Source organism: Vanessa atalanta, chromosome 24 (genome assembly GCF_905147765.1).
Source record: "Vanessa atalanta chromosome 24, ilVanAtal1.2, whole genome shotgun sequence".
Lineage (NCBI taxonomy): Eukaryota > Metazoa > Arthropoda > Insecta > Lepidoptera > Nymphalidae > Vanessa > Vanessa atalanta.
Window position 1 is genome coordinate 644378 of NC_061894.1, and position 25358 is coordinate 669735.

Here is a 25358-nt window from a genome sequence, read left to right on the forward strand (position 1 = left end):
CATTCTCAGAAATTATCTTATGAATAAATTAAATCTGAAAAACAGTTGCTACTGATAGTCAGATCCTGATAGGCAGCAATGCAGAACTTTACATTGATTGCATTCGTTTACGAAATTGGCATAAATACAGACGTGACCGCATCTCGTCTGTAGTATCTATTTGTCTGGGCTTAATTTTTATTATTAGATTCATTTGAACAGGAATTAGGGCGACGATCTACTTCTGATTCAATACATTGTAACGCTTTCATACATTTGTTATTATTATATTTCGTACATCCTTATTATATAATATAATGTCATTGTTTATTTTCGATTGTAACGTGTAATTCATTCAAATATCCTTAATATATTATGATAATCTTGACCTGTTACAATTGCAAATTCTTCCGTGTTACGTTGGTATTTTGAATTTTGTTTTTGTATCAATGTGAGCAATGTTCATTTCCAAGAATTTATTGTATTTATTAATTAAATTAAAAAAAAAGTTTATAAGCTTATTATGACATATTAATTCGTCTACGCATTAGTTTTGTATACTTATATATATGTTTATTTTAGTTAATATAACTGTTTTATTGAGTTGTGTCATTACACATAGATTTCAAAAGTGCGTTTTATTTTTATATATAGAATGTAGGACTCGTATATTATTTTGTAAGTGCATTCACCTCGAAGAACTAGATAAGCGTCCTCTTTTTGCTGTTCGAAAATAACCTATAAACTAAAGCATTAAGGTCTAATGAAGACCGGGAAATATACAGGCAAGGCGACACGAGAGATAAAGGAAATAATACTTAATCGCTTCGACAAAAGTTCAAAGTAAATTTAAGATTATATTACGAGTTATAATAAAACAGCACATGCAATTTAAATTAAGACCTTCTTGTGTATACCTAAACTAATTTGACTAGGACTAAAAAATATTGCTATTTCCATAAAACCCATACATAAGAGAAGGATAGCAATTGTAGCTCTTTCAAATTGTTATTAGTCTAGAGATTGTATATAACGGACAGAATTGGCACCAATATCTGTTGTACGCAAACATAATGAATAGGTAGGTGTATCGTATTCCAAAGTCTAATGGTTAAATTGAAATTCGTCGACACTATTTTTTGCTGCAATGTCATTGACTTGTGATTTCGAAATGTCGAATTAATTGCAAGGTTTTTTTTAAATTATAATTGGGATATTTGTCAGCTACTTGTAGGACGCCAAATGCCATTGCCCGATGCAGGAGCATAAATTTCCTTATTGATAGAATAGAAGCTATCACCGGTTCGGAAAAGAAAATACCGTGACCTGTGTGCGGCCGTAAGAACACTACTAGTACTTTTTGGTCACTTTATTTTGCACGAACTAGTTGATTGTTTTGATTACGAAACTCAATCGGTGTCGAAACTATAATTGACTTGTTTGTTTTTTGATTTTCCATTTATGGAAATTGTGCTTACCCAAATGATCAGCGTTGCAAGTATATTCGCGATGATTGTTATGATAGAAGGTGGTTTATTTCAATCTCCTGCCAAAGCTTTTAATAAATCACTAGGAGGTTCTCAACCTTGTACATTCGAATGTTAGAGATAAATTAATAAAGTTATTATTATATGCTGGATATAGCTACTAGTACGTGTATTAATAGTTTTTATTAACTACATATTCACAGCGTGAGTCGAAGATAAAAATATATTATGACTTTCGTTGACCGTTGAATAAAACAAAAAGTTAATTGCTACACACTTTCAAGGAACTCATCGAATCAGTAACTAATACTTCAATTTCTACATATAATTATTGTATTAGGTATTTTATAATTAACTTAGTCCGACTAACAATAAAATCAATCGATACAATAACATCGACAAAGAAAAAATCTTTCCTATTTGAAGGGATTAAGTTTTAATATCGTTTCAACCTTGCCTTGTATGTCGACGTCTTACTACATCAGCTGCAGATGCCAAGAAACTCACTCAAATATATTTGGCAGCCATATTAATTTTAATCCTACGATCTCCAAACTTGTAAAGCAACCGAGTGAAATCTACGCTTCGTTGCATGGTTTCTTGCGATCAGTCGGTCGACTAGTCGTGTGTTTTGGATCATGCATCGTGCGCGTGTCGAGAGCGTGATCAGGTGCAAGAGAGATAGCGAAATGCGTTAGAGGGGGACGTAGAGAAAACATCTGGAGTGGAAGGACGTCGTGCCTCTTCTGATTTAACGTTTTCTCTTACGTTTTTGTATTTGTGACTATTTTCGTTTCTTTTGTCGTATAAGTCGTATTATGTATCGATTTTGATGGATACTTTCTAATGATCTTGGCCATTAGCGTTAAGTTTTTCATAGTATTCATTTTCAGGTCTTTGTCTTGTGTTGAATAAATTTACAAATATACAAAATTCTTAGTGCCTATGTATCCTATTTGTCATGGTTATATAATTATACATAGAATAGTATTGGGATATTACTAGAAACTATATATTATTAATTACATATTAATCAATAATATCAAAAGAAAAAAAAACAAAAGAAATCACCACGATGTTGATGATGATGATAGAGTTCTCGTCTACGAGTATGAACTACAAGAAACTCGACAGCCAGTAACATTATAATCCAATCTAAAACTCATTTATTGTTTCAAGATTTCTTCAAACACATTCAACATAATCGACATACAAGAAAAACAATAGAAATTTATAAAATGGTTACGTTTCACATGTCTAATAATTTAATGAAACTTTACTTCTATTAAATGTTAAAAAAAAATGATCCTCGCTGTGCGGCGTACGTGACGACATTAATTATTTTTAATTTAGTTTTTTTATTCCAACAGTGAATATCTGGTGTAATGGATATTTTTACGCATAAATTGGAGTAGGTCAATATTTAGTATTTCGAATTATTTTTTGTCCATACAATATTGACCAAATTTTATTGATATATAAATCTAAATTTAAACAAATTAAACCGCGTTCTTTTATTATTCCAGGACAAAGTTTGACACTCAATTCATGACTCTTGCAGATAAACTTTCGCCTTTATTTATATATATTACAAAATAATGATAATAATGTTAAAGCGACGTTTATAAATACTATGTAAATTTACTTTAATTATATATTTTGTAAATAAAAACGATAAAATATAATAGTCTATCATTTATATAACGAGTCAAATGATAGACTTGAAAGATTAGCATTTAATGTGTTTGTTAAATATACTCTAATTTTATCGCTCATAACGTATTATAGATAGATTTTTTTATTGTAATTATGTAAATGTTATATATAATATTACATAGTATGCGGTTTTAACACTTAACGTCTGTTAAGTCTTTATAGAAATGATCAAGTATTACATTATAAATATGGCTCCAGATTTCTTGTTTGTGAAGTCTGTTATTCTAATTAAATGACATACATAATTAATCTCTACTATTTTGTTACATGAAGTATAATTACAGGTACAAAACAAGGCATACTTCCTTACGATCGTATCTTTTGATCTTTTATTATTATTAGAAATAGTTAAAGCCTTATCATTTGTGCCTTTGCTTATTTGTATTCAGTAAAAGAAAGTATATTTATTAAATGTTTCGGAAAGACCAGTTGCTATCGAATATCTGAGCGGACAAAGCAAATTCGTAAAAACGTCAACGAGTCTTGTCAATAACTTGTTACGTCAAAATAGTATTCATAATAACGCTATATTTAGCTCGTAATATTATATTTTATTGATAATGAAATTAAAATACCATTACTAAAGTATAATAACAAATAACAGTGGGATGATACACGAGTCTATTTAAATTAATCTAAGTTTTACACAATGCGGCTTAGCCACATAGACAGGTCGTTGAACCTGCTTTGAGGATGTGCGTGCAATGCCTTCACAATATCATACTCATATATACTTACATATATTCTATATGATATGTAATGCGTACGAGCTAAGATACTAGTCTATTCTAGTAGTTTACTATACGTGTTACACGTATAGTAAACTACATAGTAGTATAGTGAAATCTTTTTAGCATTTCTTCAATATAACGTAATTATATATTTGTATTATACTTATATATTCTTCTGTTTTCGTTCTCTTTATTTAAATGTATGTTTTGAATATCAATTTCTCGCATATATAACTGATGTTAGTTATGGAAGGGCAAAACCTCCAGCTACAGGTTTTTTTTTATAATCTACCAGGGGGTGAAGTGTCGGGCGACGATTATGTTATAAATAACTCGCGCGGGTAAAGCCGCAGGCTTAGCATTAGTTATGTATGTATCACACATTACATACCTTTGTGATTTTTTTAAATTTTATTTTTTAAGTAAACTTGTGAACAATATTCACGATTAGTAAAAGATTCGTCGTCCAAAGTTCAACAATTATCGCATCCTTATTATGCGATAACGACGATAGTTGCTCAAATCTTTCATATTCACAGAAATAAGATAAGATATGACGTAAGAAATGTGAAAATGTTACGAAAATATATTCTAAATTGTCTTTCGAATTCGCTGACGAATACATTCCTTTGAATATTTTGGTGATATTGCCCTTAAAAATTTCTTCTATAGTAACTAAGTACTTTAGCCTCTCGAGTTCACCTTTTTATATAAAATATGTACGTGAAAAAGCAAATGGACTACCTGATAGTAAGTGGTCTCTATCGCTTATAGACATTGGACCTGTGAGAAATATTGACCATTCCATTTTGCACTCTATGCTCCCTGGATTAAGACGGCATATTACTCGAAATAGCGTTACAATTGCTTCGTACGAAACGTTTGGAAAGAATTACCTCAGACTTGAGAACGAACAAAAGATACACGGAGATATTTGTATCTATTTTCATATTTTAATTAAAACTTCGTTCACCCTTGGAGTGGTCGTTTCATACCCAAAACAATTATATGAGTATTTTTTAACAATGTTCTGTTGCACGTTCTCAACGGAACTAACCAGCCTTTGGTGATATCATAATGCATAAAACTTGCAATATTATATCACCTCTAAATTTTGCACCTTTTTTACTTTATAATTATAAAAAACTATGGCAACATTTAGCATATTTTATTCGACTTAACAATTAGGTACTTTTCATGTCAACTATAATTACATATTTGTAAAATTACAGTAATAGTTTAAGACAATTCTCGGAAACACTGTATTAAATTAACGACCCGACTAAACTTCGCACGAGTGTTGTAGTAATTATTTTTTCTTATGTATTGTTTCAATTATAATATTTTGTAGCAACTGTTTAAAGAGTGTCTGGTAATTTTAAAATACTCATTATTTAATTACGGATCTCATCAAATTTTAATTTAGGCTAGTAAAAAGAGAGTTTTGCTGTTATTTCGTTAATCTATTTACCTAGATAATAGTTTATATTCTTCTTGAATTAAGCTGATCTATGAAGTGTATCCGCAATCAGCAACAACGAACCTACTTAATTCTCCCTCTCGAAACTATATCTTGACTATATTGATATAATTATGACGTCCTACTGACTGATTTCGGGATTCTCAAGGGAGACAAGTCAACTGTGCAACCTATGGTATAGTGCAAGCGTATGTGCAAACATTAGCTCATGTTTTTTTACTTCTCTCATAATCCAACCGGTCGGTAAATTTACCACAACTACCATTTGTAGGGAGCTCAGGCACAAGGCTTAAAAAAAACTACCAATCAGTCTTCGGATTGCTACGCAGAATTTTCGACTGATACCCAATAGATAGATATATAGATAGATAGATAGATATATTTGTATTTAACCGTTCGATGTTTTTAAACCTGGATCTTACTGTCTACATCAAAAATAGCTATAAGAACAATGGAGCAGTCACTACAATAAGTTGTAATATTTTTTATATGCTGCGCCAAAAAAATGGGTTTCAATTTTTTTTGTAATCCAGACGAGTATTGAGTTATCACATCTTATCTTTTTTAAACCCCACTCATCAGAAAGAGAAAGCAATATTTTTAGTCCTAGAAAAACTATACAGAAAAGGACCTCAGTCAATACATATTACGATACTAAATAAAACGAGTTAGAGAAGATTTATGCACCGTCATAAAAGTAACAATCTAAATTAGTGGTCGCGTACCGTCGGGCCCCTTTGCTCCCAATAAAAACCTCCTACAGAACAGGATGCGAATATATTTTTATCTCGCGGTTTTTGACCTCAGTGAATTAGGAGAAATACACAGGCTAATGTTTGTTTGCACAACACATTGAGAGGAGTTGTGAGCTGTTGATAAAAGTTACACTTGATAAATATATTTGGAGATCAATACTGCACAGGAAACTGATATTATGTATGTTGTAGACGTCATTTGTAGCCTTCCCTTTGTCTCGAGAACCTAAGACATTTATATAATAGACTGATTCTAATATATCTCTTCGATATTGATACTGGTAACACATGTCATTTAAACTATCACTATTTTTCGACGAAATAAACACATGTTATCCTTTATGAACGTTGATCTCAAACAACGAAGTTTGAGGTTTATGTAAATATTGAAAGATTTAAAAATAAAACAAGAGGAAGGACGTACGTCATCTCTCGAATTAGTATCAATTTAATTATATTATTAAAAATTAGTAACTGAAAATTGCAACCTTTGCATAATAAATGATTATTCTACGGATGATGTTATTTTATATACCCTGGAACCGGAACGGATTTTTTTATATATTAAATAGCTGTTAAACGAATTTGAAAAACTAATTTCTACATTCATGTATTTAAATACAGACAAAAAAACTCATAATCAATATTCGTTTATTTTTGTATGTAGAATATACTAAATTCAATTGAACAAATAAACTGTATATAATTATTATAATCCGTGTTAAAGAACAATTGAGTTTCTTGTCGGGTCTTCGCGATAGAATACAGATGCATATCGCTGGACTATTATTATATGTATAATTTAAGCGTGATTTTAATTTTTTAAACAATTTCATAAAGATTTAATTAAACACAAGATAGTTCTAGCTAATACCTATTTAAAATATTAGCAAAACGTTTTGTAACGTCGCTTACACAAACATACACGCGATTTATTTATATATAGTTCATTCACGACGGCACCGCGTGCTCCTAATAGCACTGACGTTTCCACCTTGTATTATAAATGCGTCTTAGGATCCGTGTACAACAGATGAAAAAGTTTTGCAATAATAGCATTTAGGAAGGAGGTTGTATATTTAAATCTTTATGAATGCGGAATAATAAAACCTAGTTGGAAAAATAAGATCTTAGTTAAGAAAAAAAACTATATTTTTGACATTGATTACAATATGATATATATATTTTAATATGTTTTTGCGTTACGAAATATTGGTAAACTCTTGAAATCTAACAATGTTTCTCCCTAATATACAGAGTATTAATAAATTTCCTATCCATTACCCCTTTTCCTCCTATAATTTCATAATCTGTTCGTAAATTGCTTGTCAAAACAAAGATATTTCAATACAAATAGCGTATTATCAATAATTTGTTTTATATAATTATCGTTACACTAAAGTTTAATTCCGCGTAATTTTGGTCTTGAAACTCAACTCGGAAATTGTTTACGGAACCATTATATATTGCCTCCCTTGATTACATTGAATCACAATTGTAATTATAATGACACACAATTGTTAAATTATTACTAAACAAGGAATTTCCAACTGCTCGCAACTTTGAAGCCATTCTCAATTTAATTCTAAGATAAAATAATTATTTGCACTATGGTCATTGTTATGGGCCAGTATGAGGAAATAAGCTAGTCGCATACAGAGCATGATCACATATGCATTTAGTTGTTGAATATATCATTTAAAATTTTAGAAAATTATTTGCTACACGTACTAATTCAGAACGCAAGTCTGTCCTTGCTCTTATAACACGAGATGGTAGCGTGATATTTTCACGACAATCCAATTTAAGCCCTAAGTCAATAAGATTAGAGTTGAAAATATAACAAAGCCTTGTTTATGTGCATTTGAGATGGGTTTTAGTGCGTCTATAAAGTATTTCTGTGTGATTGTTTGCAGTGTAAATTATCTTCTAGTATATTGTTTCTTCACTTCTTTACTCCAGAGATAACTTATTATTCTCAATAAACTCAACTCTACCGTATGGTTTTGACATTAAGGTTTAAAATTAAAACGACGATCTCCGACTCTTGATTTGCCAAATTTTTGAGTTTGAGTAACAAACAGTCGAGTACTGCAAAACTTACAGAAATATTTAAACAAGTTAATTATAAAATAAATAATAATAGCAATTTTAATAAAGTTTTTATTAACTAGATCATAGACAAAACCAGGCAAAAAATGCAGTCCAAACTATAAAATATTCTTTATTCAAAATGGACTCCATAAAAACATAATATCGTTTTTTGCAGTGATTAAATGCTGTTAGTAGATCTAAAGATAATGACTTAAATTAACGAATATATTTAGTTAGGTATTTTATATAATACTTCGTTAATATAAAAGTATGAAATTATAGACGGTTAACCTCATTAGCAAACGCGATATACCGGCCTTCGATGTGAAAGTAGCAGGTTCGATACTCACCCTTTCGATTATTGTCGTACCCAATCCTAACCAAAGTTTACGCTTAACTAGCGGGAATATTAACAATGCAAGAGAATTAAAGAAAAAAAGTTGTAAGTAATTCATACCTCTTGCGATATATTAACTAAAATAAATTTTAATTTTTTTTTTTATGTATTCTCTGAAATTTTTATTACGGAACATATTTAACTTATTATTTAAATACGTCTCAATTATAGCAACTAAATTTTAATCGAGCAATTAATTATTACATTTTTATGGATTTGTTAACAAAATGAAAATTTTATTCAACATAAAATATTTATAGATACTAAATGTGACATTGTTAACTTTTAAATTTAAATATTGCAAAGTAAACTATAATCGCATACAAATAAAAAAAAAAAATTGAAATTATTTTCTTATCTCAATGTAAACAAATGACGCGTGTCTAAAACAAAGTATTGCAGATCAAATTTTATGAGTAAAACGATACGTTATAATAAATACTTATTGTACTACGCAACAACGGAATACCTCCCACAGCCATTGACATTGTATAAGTACGTGTCGGATTACAATAGTAAACAATAGGATCTACGCGTTACTACGTTTTACAAATAGTTTTTTATTTGTTTATTTTAGGGCATATAATTTGGCTGGCTGAATGTTATTTTATTTTTATTTTTTTTTTATTTTATTTTATTTGGGAAACAAACAGTACAATAAGTCTTAATATTAACAAATACAAATTAAATCACAAGCCAATCAAGTTTCCACTCATAAATAATATACATTATTAGAGCAACAAGAAAAAAAGGAGGATATTACATAATTACAATTTTATTTAAATTTAAAGGATAATTTATATAATTAACAAAATTAAAATAATCTGAGCTTGTCTATAAGATAAATTATGAAATCAATAAGCAATTATCAAGAATAATTATAAACATTAAATCAGTTATGTAAGATACAAAATTATAAATTAAATTATTAAACAAATAGAAAATTTATATATATTATTAAATTATAAATTATTATTATTATCATTAAGCAATTGCAATATCTTTATTTTCAATTTATTAGCATTATCTACTTCAAACAGATCAATATTATTAAATTTTTCATTATAATAATTACATGCACGATTAATAAAAACGTTTTGAGCATATTTACTTCGTGTTAAAGGCACATTAAACAGTAGATGTTTACGAGCAGCTAACCTGGGACATCGAAAGTTTACACAATTTAGCAAGTATGGAGAGTCTATGAAACCTCGAACCAATTTATACAGAAAAATTTGGTCCCTTAAAATTCTTCGATCAGCAAGAGAGAGTATACTAGTGCTGTTATTAAGCTTATGAGTGTTGTCATTAAATTTAAACTGTAGGTGTTTTAAGTACTTCCTCTGTACACTTTCCAAGCGGTTGATGTGCAATTTATAGTGCGGATTCCAAACAATGGATCCATATTCTAATATGGGTCTCACGAGAGAATTAAATAAATGAGAAAGTGTGGAGACGTTTTTAAAGTCCTTAGCAGTTCTAATTACAAAACCAAGCACACGGAATGCTCTTGCTACCGTCAGATTAATATGGGACTTAAAAGTGAGCTTTTGATCGAGATGTATCCCTAGGTCTCTCACCTCGGTCACACGATTTATTATCGTATTATTCAGACAATAGTCATGTGTAAAAAGACTATGCCTCCTAGTGAAGGAAATGATGTTGCATTTTTTTACATTTAAGAATAAAGAATTGTTCTTGCAATATGCACATAGGTTATCAAGGTCATCTTGAAGAAGTAAGCAGTCCGTAGGAGACGTAATCCTTTTACAAAGCTTAATATCATCTGCATATAGTAAGATTGAGGAATGCTTAATAATTTTTGAGATAATTAACCTTTGCCCGTCGATGACATTGTAGCATAAACCACTTCTTACAAAGTTATTGCGCTGACAACCACGGTGTCGCAAATGTATTTTGCGCCTGAAAATAGCTACACAGTCCCTTTTCAAACCAGAGCACAGAAATATGGAATCTATGGAAAATATTCAATCGAATTGTTACATATTAATATATTTTATAAAAAAATAATAATTAAAGAAATAACGAGGCTGATAAACTCATCATTTATCGAATTAATAGCCAAGTCAAAGCTATATACCACACAAGTCATTGCATTACTAATACCCGAAACAAATAGAATTGCAACAACAAGGTTGCTAAACTGGCACTAATATCTCCTGCAAAGTCCCCATTCAGAATGGAATTCGTGGCCGAAGTAATAATTCAATATTCTTATTATTTCATTCTCATTTAATTTCAAAGAATTTAGAAACTTATGGTTACATTATTAATTTATTAATAAATTATATATTTTTTAATGGTAACATTACATGACAAATACGTAAACATTGGGACTTTTGCTAAATAAATGTTATTATGAATGGAACGAATCTAACCATAATATAAACGAATTGATTATTTATGGACTATGTCATTTTATTATTGATTAAATTATGTATTTAATACAATAAGGTTCTATTAACAGAATAACATGTATTTATGTTTTTGCTAAATATTTTACTATAAAACGTTGCGGAATGCGCACTAGTCTTCTACATTATATGCTACTTATATAACAGCGTATTATATATACAGTGTATTTTCTATATATATAAATAATGCCAATCATTAGTGAATTACAATTACATAAGCGAATACTCACTAGCGAATTATTTAATAGAGCTGAAAAATATATGGCATTAATTTTAGAGAAATCCGTTACCAAATATTTTTTAAACGTATACTTAGTCCACTTTCACAAAATAAATGCTACTTGCCAAACTGCTCGTTGATGGAGGCTATCGATCATAGCAGACGTAATTATAGGGTATATTCTATCCTTGTGGTAAGATCTAATTTCATTATCACAACCTCACGTAAGTTGCGCAAAAAATGTTTTCATGTATAATCCCACGGAATTATTTGGTATGTTTTCAAATTTCGTTGAAGGCATTATATAGTTCGCGTGCCATAATTAGAATGATCGTTGGCAAAAATTTTGCAGCCATTACGAAACTAATTCATTGTTGTTTCATACAAAAACAACAACTGCAAAATAATTATATATTTCAGTTTGCAAATGGTTCTAGACATTATTATTTTAATAGGTGAATTAAATATACCCAATTTAGTTATAATTTATTCTTTGTACGTTTCAGGTGTGCGAAAAACTCGAAATCGGCGCGGAAGCTGACTACTTCGGCCTACGAGTCTGCTCAGGGTCCGGTCCGGGAAGATGGCTAAATCTTCGCAATCATTTAGACCCCCACCGCATACCGAGCAGACGACTCGACCTACGCGTTAAATTCTGGGTCCCTCCTCATCTTCTTATCAATGAACCCACAAGACACCAGTTCTATCTACACGCGAAATTAGACCTTATCGAGGGAAGGTTGGTCGTAGCAGACCAGGAAGTCGCACGACGTATCATCGCTTACATTGCTCAAGCAGAGACCGGTGACTGCGATCCCGATGTTCCCACACATGTGTACGCGGAATGCCACAAAATCGGTCCACAGGGTGAGAAACCGGACGATCATATGGCGAAAATTATAGAATACCATTGTGAGATTTCCGGTATGAGAGCGTCTCAAGCTGAATATAGGCTGTTAAAAGAGATATCGAAGTTGGAATCCTTCGGGGAGGAGCTGTTCTTCTGCAAGCCAACGACACAGAGCAATAACGCATATAACTTGTACAGCCATCTCTTGTACCACCGACAGCAGGCTGAGGAACCAAGAGCGAGAGACGAGCAGGAGATAGACGGAGGTGCGACGGTCGGTTGCTTGGCGACGGGACAAAATGGTGGCGGCTGTGGATGTAGACTGAGTACGTGTGTGGGTGTCGGGCCACATGGCATCGTCGTGTACAGGCCAGCCTGCAACGGTGAACATGAAATTGGCGTGGAGAAACAAAGGTGAGTTCTCTATTCCGAACTTTTCCTTACACAATTAAATTTTCATTTTAATATATAATCTACAAGTATATATTATAAGGCTTAAAAGTTTCGCTGCTTTAATGTATCAATAAAAATCTTTCTCTTATATTTTCCAAAAATTCTTGGCATCATCAAATAATAAATATCGTATGACCGTTCATCGAACTTTTAATTATTTTTTAAAGATAATGATAGATATTAAATTATTTTTTGTAATTAATCAGATAGAATTAATTGTGACAAATTAAAAGGGATAATCGATTTTGTACGTAAGTCGATAATCGTTATTATTTTTCAAAATCGAAAAATACGAAAAATATCACATGCCACGAATATTATAGAACTAACAATAAGGTTTTAAATTTCTGTTTGAAATTCTAAATAAAATACGAATCTGTAAAATTTTATTATTCATTATTTTCATTATTCATGTACACGCGAATCGAATTATTTACAAAAACATATTAAGTTCTTATTAGTAAGGTACATTTGTATACATTTATAATGGATCTTTTTTATATATATTCAACGTTAACTTGACCACAAGGTTAATTCCAGGGGCGGGAGGGGGTAATTGTTGACAATAGACATAAAATGCACTGATTTACCAGTACCAGCACCAATGGGCGGTGCTGGTCACTAACTCTCAGGTGTCGTTTGCTCTTTAACCCTTCTGTTAACAATTCGAAATAAAAATTAATATCTAAAAAATCTAGTAGATAAGATGTAAAAAACAAAATGAATGGAAAAACAATATTATCGCGATCGTTCCCAAAAGATATACCAAAGATGTATATGTATCCGACATTATCTCTTTTCCGTTATCAAATGCACATAAAAATAGACTTGTTATGAATACGTGAACAAAAAACTTATTTTATAAATACTGTTTTAATATTTAAATAAAACTGTACTGTTAGAAATATATCGTATAAATTAAAAGAAGTAAGATTGTCTATGTCTAAGTCTTGTTGTCGTTGCTATGGCTATGTTAGAGTCGAGTATATAGTGTTAACTAAACAAGATCAAAAATTCAATAGCAAAAATAATATGCCAGTTGCGTAGTACTCGATATACAATGATGTACTCGGAATCAAGACATGAGGATAAATATGTTGTAAAAATATAATACTATAGATTTTTTAACAAAATTCAAGTGAATTAATGATGTCACGTGAGATGTGGTTCTCACGTATACTATGTCCTTTATTTAATAATATTTTTTCACACAATAATAAAAACTTAATTACTTAATTTAATCGTTCGTATTAATCGTTCCAAACGAGTAATTCCATTCATTAAGTTAATAACCTCTTCATATTTTGTTTAAACGAATTACGTTCAAGTACATAATTTGCAAATATTTAATAAACAATTTTGATAATGCATGGAAACCTTTCCCAATTACTTGAGTTTAGCAAGTGAGTTTACACGTGCTAAATTCTAATTAAATAATCCTTAACATACATTCTTATCAATTAATACTCTGTGATGTTTTGTTTAAAACCTAGATTAACTATTTTTTTTGTTTGGCAACGTTATATTGGTATTAAAATAAAAGGATTAAAAAAAATACAATATATGTTTTTCTAAAACCACACGAAGTTTTAAATGAGCTTGATTGTCTGTTTTTTGTTTGTTAATTTTTTTCAGCATTTCATCTACATGTGTTTACGTGTTACTAAATATTGAAACAAAAAACTACATGAATTATATTTAAAATCTAGAGTATGTACTCAAACTTTAAAATCTTTAATTAATATGTGGAATCTGAAAAAAAAAAACAAATTTATAGCCTCGTTTTTCTTATTCCAGTATCCCTTACACTGCAATACACCGGGCTCAGCCTCTTCGCCGTATCTTCCAACTGGCGTTCGTGACCGGAAAGGGTCATGAAGCGACGATGCAATTCAAAATGGCGACTTCTGGACAAGCTGCTGCACTTTACCGCGCTGTCACTGAGAAACACGCATTCTACTGCTGCGAAACAGTTAGGACCGATGTCACCGAGCAGTTTATTAGAGATCTAAAGGTAGGAATCGATTTGGGATATATTTTTTAAAATTAACTAAAATCACAAATGTCTAGAATCAAAATGGCGGCCAGTGTTTTTAGATTTTGTTGACGTTACACATCTTAAACGCTTTAAAAGCCAAAATATATCAAATAACTAGAAATTGCTGTAATACAAAATTGATAATTAGTTTATAGACGAGAGTTTATGTAATATATACAAACCATGATGATAAATGATTTTCATTGCATGTTTTAATACATGCTTAAATACAATATGGCGACGATTAATCACGATTACAACTGTCAAATGACAAGGATGTATTGTTTTAGTTATAGTATTATTGTTTTATAATTCGTATGGCAAAAAGTTCAGGTACAATATATAAATGAACAAAATGTTTTTCCTAAAAAATTGGTTTATTTAGAAAACACAAATTGACAATTGTTTTACATTCGAAATGAAAAAATCATTTCATGACAACAAAAATAGTTATACATTACTATATACTAAAGTTAACTGGACGTTGTATACCAGATACATAATAAACCAACCTTAATTAATATAATCCATTGTTTCAAATTTAATTTACGAAATAAATTATTTATTAGTAATCTAAGCCGAACTCTTTGTCTTTCAAAATGTCTTTTAATCGAATAAAATATTTAAATCGAAGTCCTCTATTTCCGTATTTAAAATGAAAAACAAAAGTTCATGTACATTTCACAAAAATACCTGTATATTGTATTGAATAAATATTACATAAATAATGTATATAAAAGCGAAGTGGACTTTGTTTCCTTAACTAATTAATAGGCAAAGTAATTATATATTCATGGCGGGGGTGTGGCAGGTTAAGTTATATTTTTATTGACGACGACGATCGTCGATTGGTCGGACGGTGTCCGAACTAATGGTACTTCCATTTATACTCGCTCATTATCTTGAATATTAATCTCGGCGTCGTTCAAAATTACAAACCTGCGTGAATAAAAATATGTATTTAATTAATTATATAATTGAGACGTCGTTTGTAAACTAATTAGATATGCATTTAAAAATTTTACATACACATTACATTTACCGTGTGTAAATGCAATGTGTATGTAAAAACAAAATGTACAACTGTATTCAAATTGAAAAATATTTTTCCAACAAATCATGACCGTGCTGTACGGTGCACATACATGCGTGTTATGTAAATTTTGAAACAATAAATTGAGTTCCTTGATATTCAGTCGTCGCTATCGCTTGCCACGCTTGGAACGCTGTAACACTCTGATATTCTACTCCCACAGATCATGCTATGGTATTAATTCCGTAATTTTTATGAATATGATTGGTACCGAATGCGAGTTTGAAGGTGTTTCAAATGAAAACAAATACATATCCGACGATGTTTTGACTCGAACGTTCTCTTCCAGGGTACGATCGCGTCGATATTCAACGACTCGTCGACGCTGGGCCGCCGCTACGTGTTCGACATCCGGCGCACGTGTCGCGAAGTGCACGACCGCGCGCGCCGCGACCGCCACGCGCGCGCGCCCGCCGAGCCGCGCCGGCGCGCCGGGCCTGCAGCCGAGGTGCGTCTGGCGCGCCCTCTGCCCTATGGCGGGCGCCTAGCTTCTGACTCTTGTTTACATGTGTACGATTTGATAGTCCCGACAATTTATATTTAACTTAACGAGTCTCTCATTATCGCAGGAGTCCCGCCAGCGCTCCCGCTCGCGCAGCGGCAGCGACGTGTTCGCGTGTCGCGTGTGCATGGACGCCGCCATCGACACGCTGTTCCTGCCGTGTCGACACGTCGTCTGCTGCAACGAATGTGCGCCGCGGTATGTACCTCTTCTGTCATCTACCCCAAAAACAACCTTAACCTGACCGGGCAATACATTTGCTATTTCTCATCCGAAAGCCGACTGAGGAAAAAGGGTATAATATTCAATAGTTCATCAAGAATCAAATAAATTATTCTTAGCTTATGATGGCTTTGTGTGCCATAAAGGCACAGATATTTCGTTAAATAGACAAAAAGACAAAAATCTAACCGTTTTAGATTTTACTATGTTATAATCTTGTTAATACAGTTAACTGTATATAACAGTGAAGTAAGAAATATCAAAAAAACTGTGCAACAAGTACTATTCCGCTATAACAATGATTCCTTGTACCACATTATAAATTATTTTTATTTTATTTTTACAGTTGTGAACGCTGTCCCTTATGCCGCGGCGAAATAGAGAAGCTAATGCACATTTTCCTACCAGTGGAATATCAGAAGAGTCCTGGTGTAATAATAAAATAGTCATCGCTCTGCGCGGCGCCTCGCTGTAACGAAATGGAACGAAATTGCTGCAAGACGTCAAAATTTTCGAACGAAAATTTCTTTGGACGTGTCAGCCCAGTTTGCGCGAAAGTTGACAATAAACTTGACATTAACGGAATGTGCGCACAGGATTGTAGATTGTGAACCGACTGCCTTATTGGACAATAAAAATGATAAGTGTGTGTGTGATTGTCTAGTCAGATCTTTTGACGCGTTAAATGTGCATTTTTAACTATATAACTTTTTAATGGAATGTCGTTCGACTGACAAGTTTGATCACATTCCAAAATTGTATTCAGTAATCCGTACTTACTTCTTAGCATTTAAGAATAAGTGGAGTTTATCAATTATAATATAAAAATTAACAAAAACGTCTTAATACTTACATTATGCTAAGTGTACTTTCCTTCGTTTTAGAAGGCGATATATATGTATCTAACTTAGACATATACTTGTGATAACATTAACATTCTATCTATGCCACAAGCGTCTTCATTTTTAAATAAAAAGATAGAATAAATTTTACCAAATATGTTTTTATTTAAGTGGAAATTGCATTTTTCTTAAAATATTGCGTATTGATAATTTTCATGTCACTTTTAAATATCTAAGTTAAAGTAAACGTAAGACCTGTGGTCTGTAAGTTATTTCTGTAAAATGCAATAAAAATATGAAAAAATTAAAATTTAGAATATACTGCCAAATTAGTTATTTTATTTTAAACCTTTTAATATTATAATAAATAGATTTAAAATAAATTTAAGTAGAATTAGTAAAAACAGAGTTTTGTTGAATAACTCAACATATTGTTATTATAATAATGTATAGCAACGAAGTACAATTATGATACTATACACCACGAGGGGGTATGGGCTATCTCTCGTCACGAGATAGTTGTCATCGAGTCTACCTTAGTTTAGAATGTTTCACACTAAAAAATACTACATGTATAAAACTGTACTAAATCATGCAAAATTTCAACAGGTGGACACAGCTTATTAACTAAAGTCTTATTTTAAACCAAGACTTGATACATTATATATAAGGAATCATTGCAATCATAAAATTGGGCATTATTGAAGGAAATTTATACTAGTTAATTAGTTCTATTCTGCTTTGTAGTTACAATCAAATAAACCGTTATTTTAATCTAACAGTAACATTTTAGTAAAACACGGTCTTAATTCAAATCTATAAATATAGAAAGACATAATTCGCAGTTCGTGTCGTGCGCGAAGCGTTGGTTGTATTAAATTGGTCGAATGGTTAAAGATAATGATGAAGGGGTATACTAACTAGTAACTAGTAATATATCAAAATGATATATCAATATAAAAACTTTGTTATGATATCATTAAATAATTAAGCGAAAAATACAGCATATACAGGGGCATAAATATTAGTCTCAGTACAAACATACGGTCAGTCATACGGTCCTCAGAGCGAAAAAGATAGAGACCACAGATTCAACCAATGAGGCATATCAACTAAACAAATGCATTTGAGATACTACTGACGATGCACCTACCCTCTTCCAAATTCCCATTGCTCCAAACAACACTGAAGCTATAACTTGGGAACGGCCACCAAAACAGCGACAGTTTGGTTCTAGAGACTGATTATTATTAAATTGAAGATTACAATTATGTTTTAGATTGTTTTAAAAAATAAAATGAAAATATCACATAAAAATGTATTCTACTATCAGAGGTAGGTAAACATTAAAGGCTATTTGGATTTATAATACATGAGGATAATATTATTTAGATGCACTTTTAAAACGTATAAGAGTAATATTTAAAAGAGAAGGAATACCTACTACTGATTAGTATTATGAAGTGCACTCTACCGATTTGTCTATTTTGCATACAATAATTTATGAAAATAATGTCTTAATAATCTTATTCTATTTGGTTATAAAATAACGCAACGCGAATTAACTTCATAAAACAATTTAATACAATTATTTTACTTTTTATAGATAAGCATTAGTGTTTTTGGTACGTTTGTGCAGTCTGTGTATGCCATAGCTTATACCATAATATGAATATGTAATCTGTAATTGTAAACAAAATTGTCTTTGATAGTTGGGTGCTGCCATTGTAGAAAAATAAGTAAATTGTAGGAAATGTGTACAATTGTATATATAAAAATAAATAAATTATAACTTATTATATTATAAGAACTTCTATAAAATCTATTTTCAGTGTTTTAATTTTAAGCGTAACTACAAAATGTATTTATTGATTTCTAATTTACAGACACTAAGAATAAAAGAAAATTATTTTTTAAATTTAGGGAGCAATATTTTTTAGGCTGAACATGGCAACATCTACAAATTCGCATGAACGCAAGATGGCTGCCAATTTATGTGAATGCAAGGACGAGTAGAAAAGTGTTATGCGCTTGTTAGGTTTAATCCCGTTTATATTGTGATAATAACGCTACGAATATTACATTATTTTGTGTATGTGTTTTCGTGGTCTTTGTTATGAGTTATCGATGATAATAAAATCGTATGTGCAATATTGCGTTGGAAGGCAGATAAAATGTTCAGTGTTGAATTGTGATTATTATTTAAGCTGTGTGAGTCGTTTTTCGGCTGTAGTTATGCTTGTTATTGGATGATACCGGTGTTACTGTCATGTAAGTAATTTTTTTGATTGATTCTTTACAATAGCCAGAGCCTTTACTTTTATTAGGCTGGTAACCTAATTGACTATATCAGGTAATCATTCGTGGCGTGGCTTAACTGGCGCCGGCTAGCCGGCCGTGCGTGTCTCACAGCTGTTGGGTTCACACGTTGCCAACAGTCGAGTTTTTATTATATGCCCCGGGTATGACATTGTAACCCCTATAATACTTTGGAAACCAGCGTTCCTTTGTTATAAACCTATCGAAACCTCGAACAGTGCTGGTATCTAAGTCACTCCATTTTGTTTTAATCAAAAAGTTTTGGTTTACTGTCCATTTCCTTAGTTTCTACACGTATACCGACACCTAGCACATCGCATTTAATACCAATCTCAACACTTTTTTAAAATAAACAAAAAAAAAGACATTTGTTTTAACTAATCGTGAGTTTCTAAACTCGATTTTTATATGAAATAGATTAAAAAGGGTAGTGGGGTTAAAGTAGTATTTGTATAAATTCATAAAAGTTATATTCAAAGTTTATTGTAGAACAGTATTTAAAAAAAAGTCAAAAATATAGTATACTTAATTTACTTGTGAAATCCAAAAATTATTTCAAAGCATTAGAAGAAGTCAAGACATATATTTTGTTCAATATGCTCTGTATTGTTAGTTAATCTGTATACTAAAGTCTGTCTGTACACTAAAGATTGACACAAACTCCATCAACTTTACGTTTATAATATTACACCAAACACTTTTACTCCACTACCAAAAACTGAACAAAGTTTCAACTCATTTGACTCAATGATGTTTGAATACAGAATGAGACAAAAACAAGAATAAATTACAATATACACAATAAATATATAATAATTAAGTTTACTCATAATTATTTATGAATTGAACATTGATTTGTAATTTACAAATAAACTCTTTTACATAAAAGACATCCCATTATCCCAGAATTAAAAATAATTGCAACTACCTACTGTGTCTCTCTTAAATATTTCTTAAAATATAATTGTGATGAAATCCCTATATAAATATCCTGAAAATGCTGCTGAAATAGTAACTATTAGCTGTACTTATGCCGTTCCACTAGTGTCAAACATTACTGCTCTGACACATCCTGCCACTCACACATAGCTAAGGTATAATGTAGGGCCATAAGATTTTTGCTTAATTGATTATTAAACAACTCCCATTTTTAGTGTTAATGCAAACTTTTAATGATACAAGCTGAAAAATAAAAGACTGCATCACCTATTGTACGATTTATTTTAAATTTGTATAATCCATCCAGATAATGTTTAAATTGTTTTGTTTTTATAACAGAAACAATATTTATTAGATATTCAAGAATATTCTAGTAATTGTAGATTATGTTATTACAGATATCAACCTAATTACCATGTTTGATAGAATGTTACTAGTGATCTAGAATAAAAATATATTTATTATCTGTTTCAATGCAATATATCAATTAACTTGTCTGTGATTTATAAAAAAATATATTTTCATTAATCATGTTGAGTTAAAAGTTGTTTCAAGTTTTCAAGGCAAATTAAAAGTTAATTTTAAACTTTAAACATGTTAATTATGTAATCATTGAACATATTTATATAATATTTTATATTTTCGATTGCAATTATTAAAATAATAAAATAATTTGTATTTTATTAATAACTTTCATAACAGATGAACAGGTTTTATATACAGACAATCTTTACGTTATGTATTTATTAATAAATATGTAAAAATAAGAGTATGTCTGTCATTCGTTTTTTCTTTAGTTATGCCTAAATATGGGATTAATTGTTGCGAAATTTATCGTAGATGTAGAATGACGTGAAAGTGCCCTTTTTTAAATAATTGACTAGCTAAAGCAAGGCGTGAGTCGCAAGCCTTTTATACGTTGATAATAGAAATGACGAACGATGTACGAACGCATAGAATACCTACGTAAAATAACATAATTTCGTTTTTATAATTTTACTAGCTAAAACTGCAGATTTACCCGCGCGTTATTTATAAAACTTTACCTATAGCACGTAATCGTCAATCCTTATTTTACTGCTTGTAGGGGTGAATAAAAGAAAAATAGTCTGTGTCTTTCACCAGGACTCAAACTATCTCCATAGCGAACTTCATCTAAATCGATTCAGCGGTTTAAGTGTGAAGAGGTTACAGATAGAGTTGCTTTCGCATTTATAATATAAGTATGATTTTGATACTAAAATTAAACTATAAATTAATTAAAACCGATTACATAACCTTGTGTAAATTGTAATTGTTACTTTTCATTGTATGAATGATATTTAAGTTATCAATATATGTACATTACGAAATATGAATCGCCCGTCGAGTTACCTATTCAAATACACAGAAAAAAATAATTGAAATCAAACAGTTTAGGAGATTTTTTAAATAAACACACACATTATATCTGTATATAAAGATAATCCTTATCATTCACTGAACAATTCCATTCAATACTTTACACTATCCATTCGTTTCATCGTTATATTTAATTAACGATTCGTTTCGCTAACGGGTGGTAGAATTGTGTACGAAGCGTAAGTTCCTATAAAAACATTTCGTTAGTTTCGAACTCGCACGTTACCTGAACACTTATAGAAGCTACTTTTCGTTTCGTATATCGTAAATAAAAAACGGTCGGTTGACGGTTACGGGTAAACAATAACGATTTGTTAAAAATAGGGACGTGGTATGGTATGTTTTTCATCAAAACAGCTTGGTGTGCTCAGCAAGGCAAGACAATATTTCACGTCGGCCCATCGCCTAAGACTATACAAGGCGCAAATTCGGCCTCACATGGAGTACTGCTCTCATCTCTGGGCGGGTGCTCCCCAGTACCAGCTCCTTCCATTGGACCGTATCCAACGTAGAGCAGATCGAATTATCGACGTGATCGTCGATAATTCGATCGTCGCCCTGTCTGATCTGCTCGATCCTTTGGCTTTGCGTAGAGATGTTGGATCACTCTGCATCTTCTACCGAATTTTCCACGGGGAGTGTTCCGAGGAATTGTTTGGTTTAATCCCGGCAGCTGAATTTCACCTTCGGACATCTCGACAAAATTCTAAATTTCACCCGCACCACTTAGATGTCCGTAAATCCACAACAGCGCGATTTTTAAGGCATTTTCTGCCTCGCACAACCACTCTGTGGAACCATCTTTCGCCGGCGGTTTTTCCGAACCGATACGACTTGGGAACCTTCAAGAAAAGAGCGTACTTATTTCTTAAAGGCCGGCAACGCACCTGTAACCCCCCTGGTGTTGCAGATGTCCATGGGCGGTGGTAATCACTTTCCATCAGGCGAGCCTCCTGCTCGTTTGCCCCCTATATCATAAAAAAAAAATGTGTTTTTTTTTTAAATTATACAGTTAACTCAAAAATCAGAAACAGGAAGAGAAAGTACTTCAGTAACTTTTAAGAAGTTTTTATGGTTACGATTACTTTTTGCTCGACCACTTATCACTCACAAATGAAATAAAATGAATTATTAGTTCATACATTTATTATTGTTATATTTTTAATGAAAAAGTATATAATTAAGATCTATACAAAACAATAAGTAATGTATATCTTATAGAAATAATTGTAATTGTAAATACAAGAAATTAAAGATGTAGTTTCAAATGTTTTTTTAAATTCCCAATGATTATTCTGATTAAGAGCAAAGGTTAATTTGAATATACGTAGTCAACCGAAGATAAAACAAAAGTGTGAAGATTATGTCCTCCTGATGTCGTCACTGTGACCTTTCTAAAAACATTAGCTAACATCGCAGGACATTGAAGTGCATCAAGGCACAAACTAATACATTCTCTTTCATAATCCAACGGGATACTAGTTCGATTTGTCGTATACAGTTTAGACGCAGAAACAACGGCATTACGTATTTTGCGAGGCACATGAGACAGTTGTTACGTAAAAGTAAAGCAAATTTGTCATACATAGTTAAATGTTTTGTGTTATCCTTTTTACGAAGGGAAATTAAAGGAATATTAAATAATCATCGTATCATCCGTTAAGAAAATATTTTTGAGAATTACAATTTTTATGCCCGTAAGATGTCCGGACAAACACCTAGTATGGGTAGGGCATAATTTTGCAGCGTTATAGTCAAATAGAATTAAAATTATATTAGCAATGTGTTGGGTGTCGTATCTGGCAGCCCTAGCTTTGAGTATCTAGTATTAAGTCAATTGGTGGCTATTGTCATCTGAGTCACGACATGTTGATAAAACAGAAATCCAATCCATTAGCCACTCTTCAAGTGATTGAGCTCCTTCTCTGAATATTAAATGTTTTGTAAACATTACACACGGCTTCTGTGTTACTTGTACGGTCTTATTTTACGGAATTAACTCGAGTTTGAATAATTTATTTTATACTAGAAGACGCCTGTTGCATTGCTTCTGAGTTAAGTCACTTGCGTGACGCCACAATACCTGATTCTCATCATAGCTCGATTAGTTGCAGATAGTTTGAAGAGATGCTGTAGTGATGTTTGATGCAGACATCATAGATCTAACCTAACCTATGTTGTTATCAAATACACTTTTGATGACCAGCGAGTTCTCTCGGTCAGATTTATTATTATTTTTAATAATAAACCTGAAACAGTTAATAATACTTGAAATTGGAATAATATTTGTATAAATTAGATTAGATTTGAATTCTTATCTATATATAAATGTAGTCCCTGAATAAACGTAACTGATTGAAAATGTTATTTATGAGAGCCGAGCGAACTTCGTTCGGCCAGGTATTTTTATCAATACGGCTTTATATTCTTTAATTAAGAATCATAAATTTAAGCTAGAATAAGCTAGATAATTTCTGTGATTAAACCTGTATTTTAACAACAATGACTTTTAACGATTTTAAAAACAAATAGTATTACAATAATATTGAAATTTCGATACCTAATGTCATTGACACGGAATACGCTAAGAATAAATAATACCAAATTGCAAGCAACTAACCCATGTTTGGAATTCATTAGGTAAACATTGTTCAAGTGTTTAATTTATATTTCAAACATCGTCAGTTTTACCGAATTCAACTAAAATATTTATACGTAAATGAAGTTTGATAAGATAATGAAATATTTCCGAATGCGGCTGTATTTCAAATTTCTGGTCTAGGTTAAGTTACATAGGTTGACGAACGGAAATTAAGTTGACAATCATCACTTTGGTCCGGTTATTCAAGAAATATTTCATTTCGCTTGTCGATGATAGAATTGTTTACTAGGTGTAATTCAAAGTCTCAATAAAAATTCGCACATGATATAAACATTTAAAGAAATAACTAAGGTTTAGTGTAATGTTCGTCACTGAAGAATTGTAGGTTACTAATGTACGATAACGATTTGATAAATATAGTTGCCGGGTATCGGCATCGTGGTGAAAAATTTGAATCTTCTCCATTTGAAATGGTAAAAATGTCTAGATGTCTAAGTATGTTGTCATGTTGGATCACTACTCATCAAACCTTTGGTCGTTATATACCACCAATCCAAAATCGACACGAAGCCGCTTGCGCGTTAACTTTTGTTTTCATCTAGTTATTCATATAAATAATTGTATTCTAATTTCATACAAGAGTAATTCGGCTGCCATTCGCTTGTTACAGATTAAAAGGGTAAATTTATGAATATGACATGACAATATCAATATGATATTCTATTATATATTTCTAAATTTCACCCACAACACTTAGATGTCCGTAAATCCACAACAGCGCGATTTTTAAGGCATTTTCTGCC

The 25358-nt window shown here is 31.4% G+C and overlaps 2 protein-coding genes across 3 annotated transcripts in view; both read left to right on the forward strand.

The window, feature by feature from the left end:
- LOC125073434 (E3 ubiquitin-protein ligase MYLIP) overlaps positions 1–17612 on the forward strand; it is a 30377-nt gene extending 12765 nt beyond the window's left edge. The window contains exons 2-6 of the mRNA XM_047684259.1: positions 11801–12558; positions 14395–14611; positions 16018–16176; positions 16298–16428; positions 16799–17612. Of these exons, the coding sequence (XP_047540215.1) occupies positions 11801–12558; positions 14395–14611; positions 16018–16176; positions 16298–16428; positions 16799–16898 (1365 nt within the window). The 3' untranslated portion in view covers positions 16899–17612. The remainder of the gene's footprint in view (positions 1–11800; positions 12559–14394; positions 14612–16017; positions 16177–16297; positions 16429–16798) is intronic.
- Positions 17613–19274: 1662 nt separating this feature from the next.
- Positions 19275–25358, forward strand: part of LOC125073598 — a 136551-nt gene continuing 130467 nt past the window's right edge. For both annotated transcript variants that reach the window (XM_047684482.1, XM_047684483.1), the window contains exon 1: positions 19275–19565. The gene's annotated coding sequence lies outside the window, so the exon portion shown is untranslated. The remainder of the gene's footprint in view (positions 19566–25358) is intronic.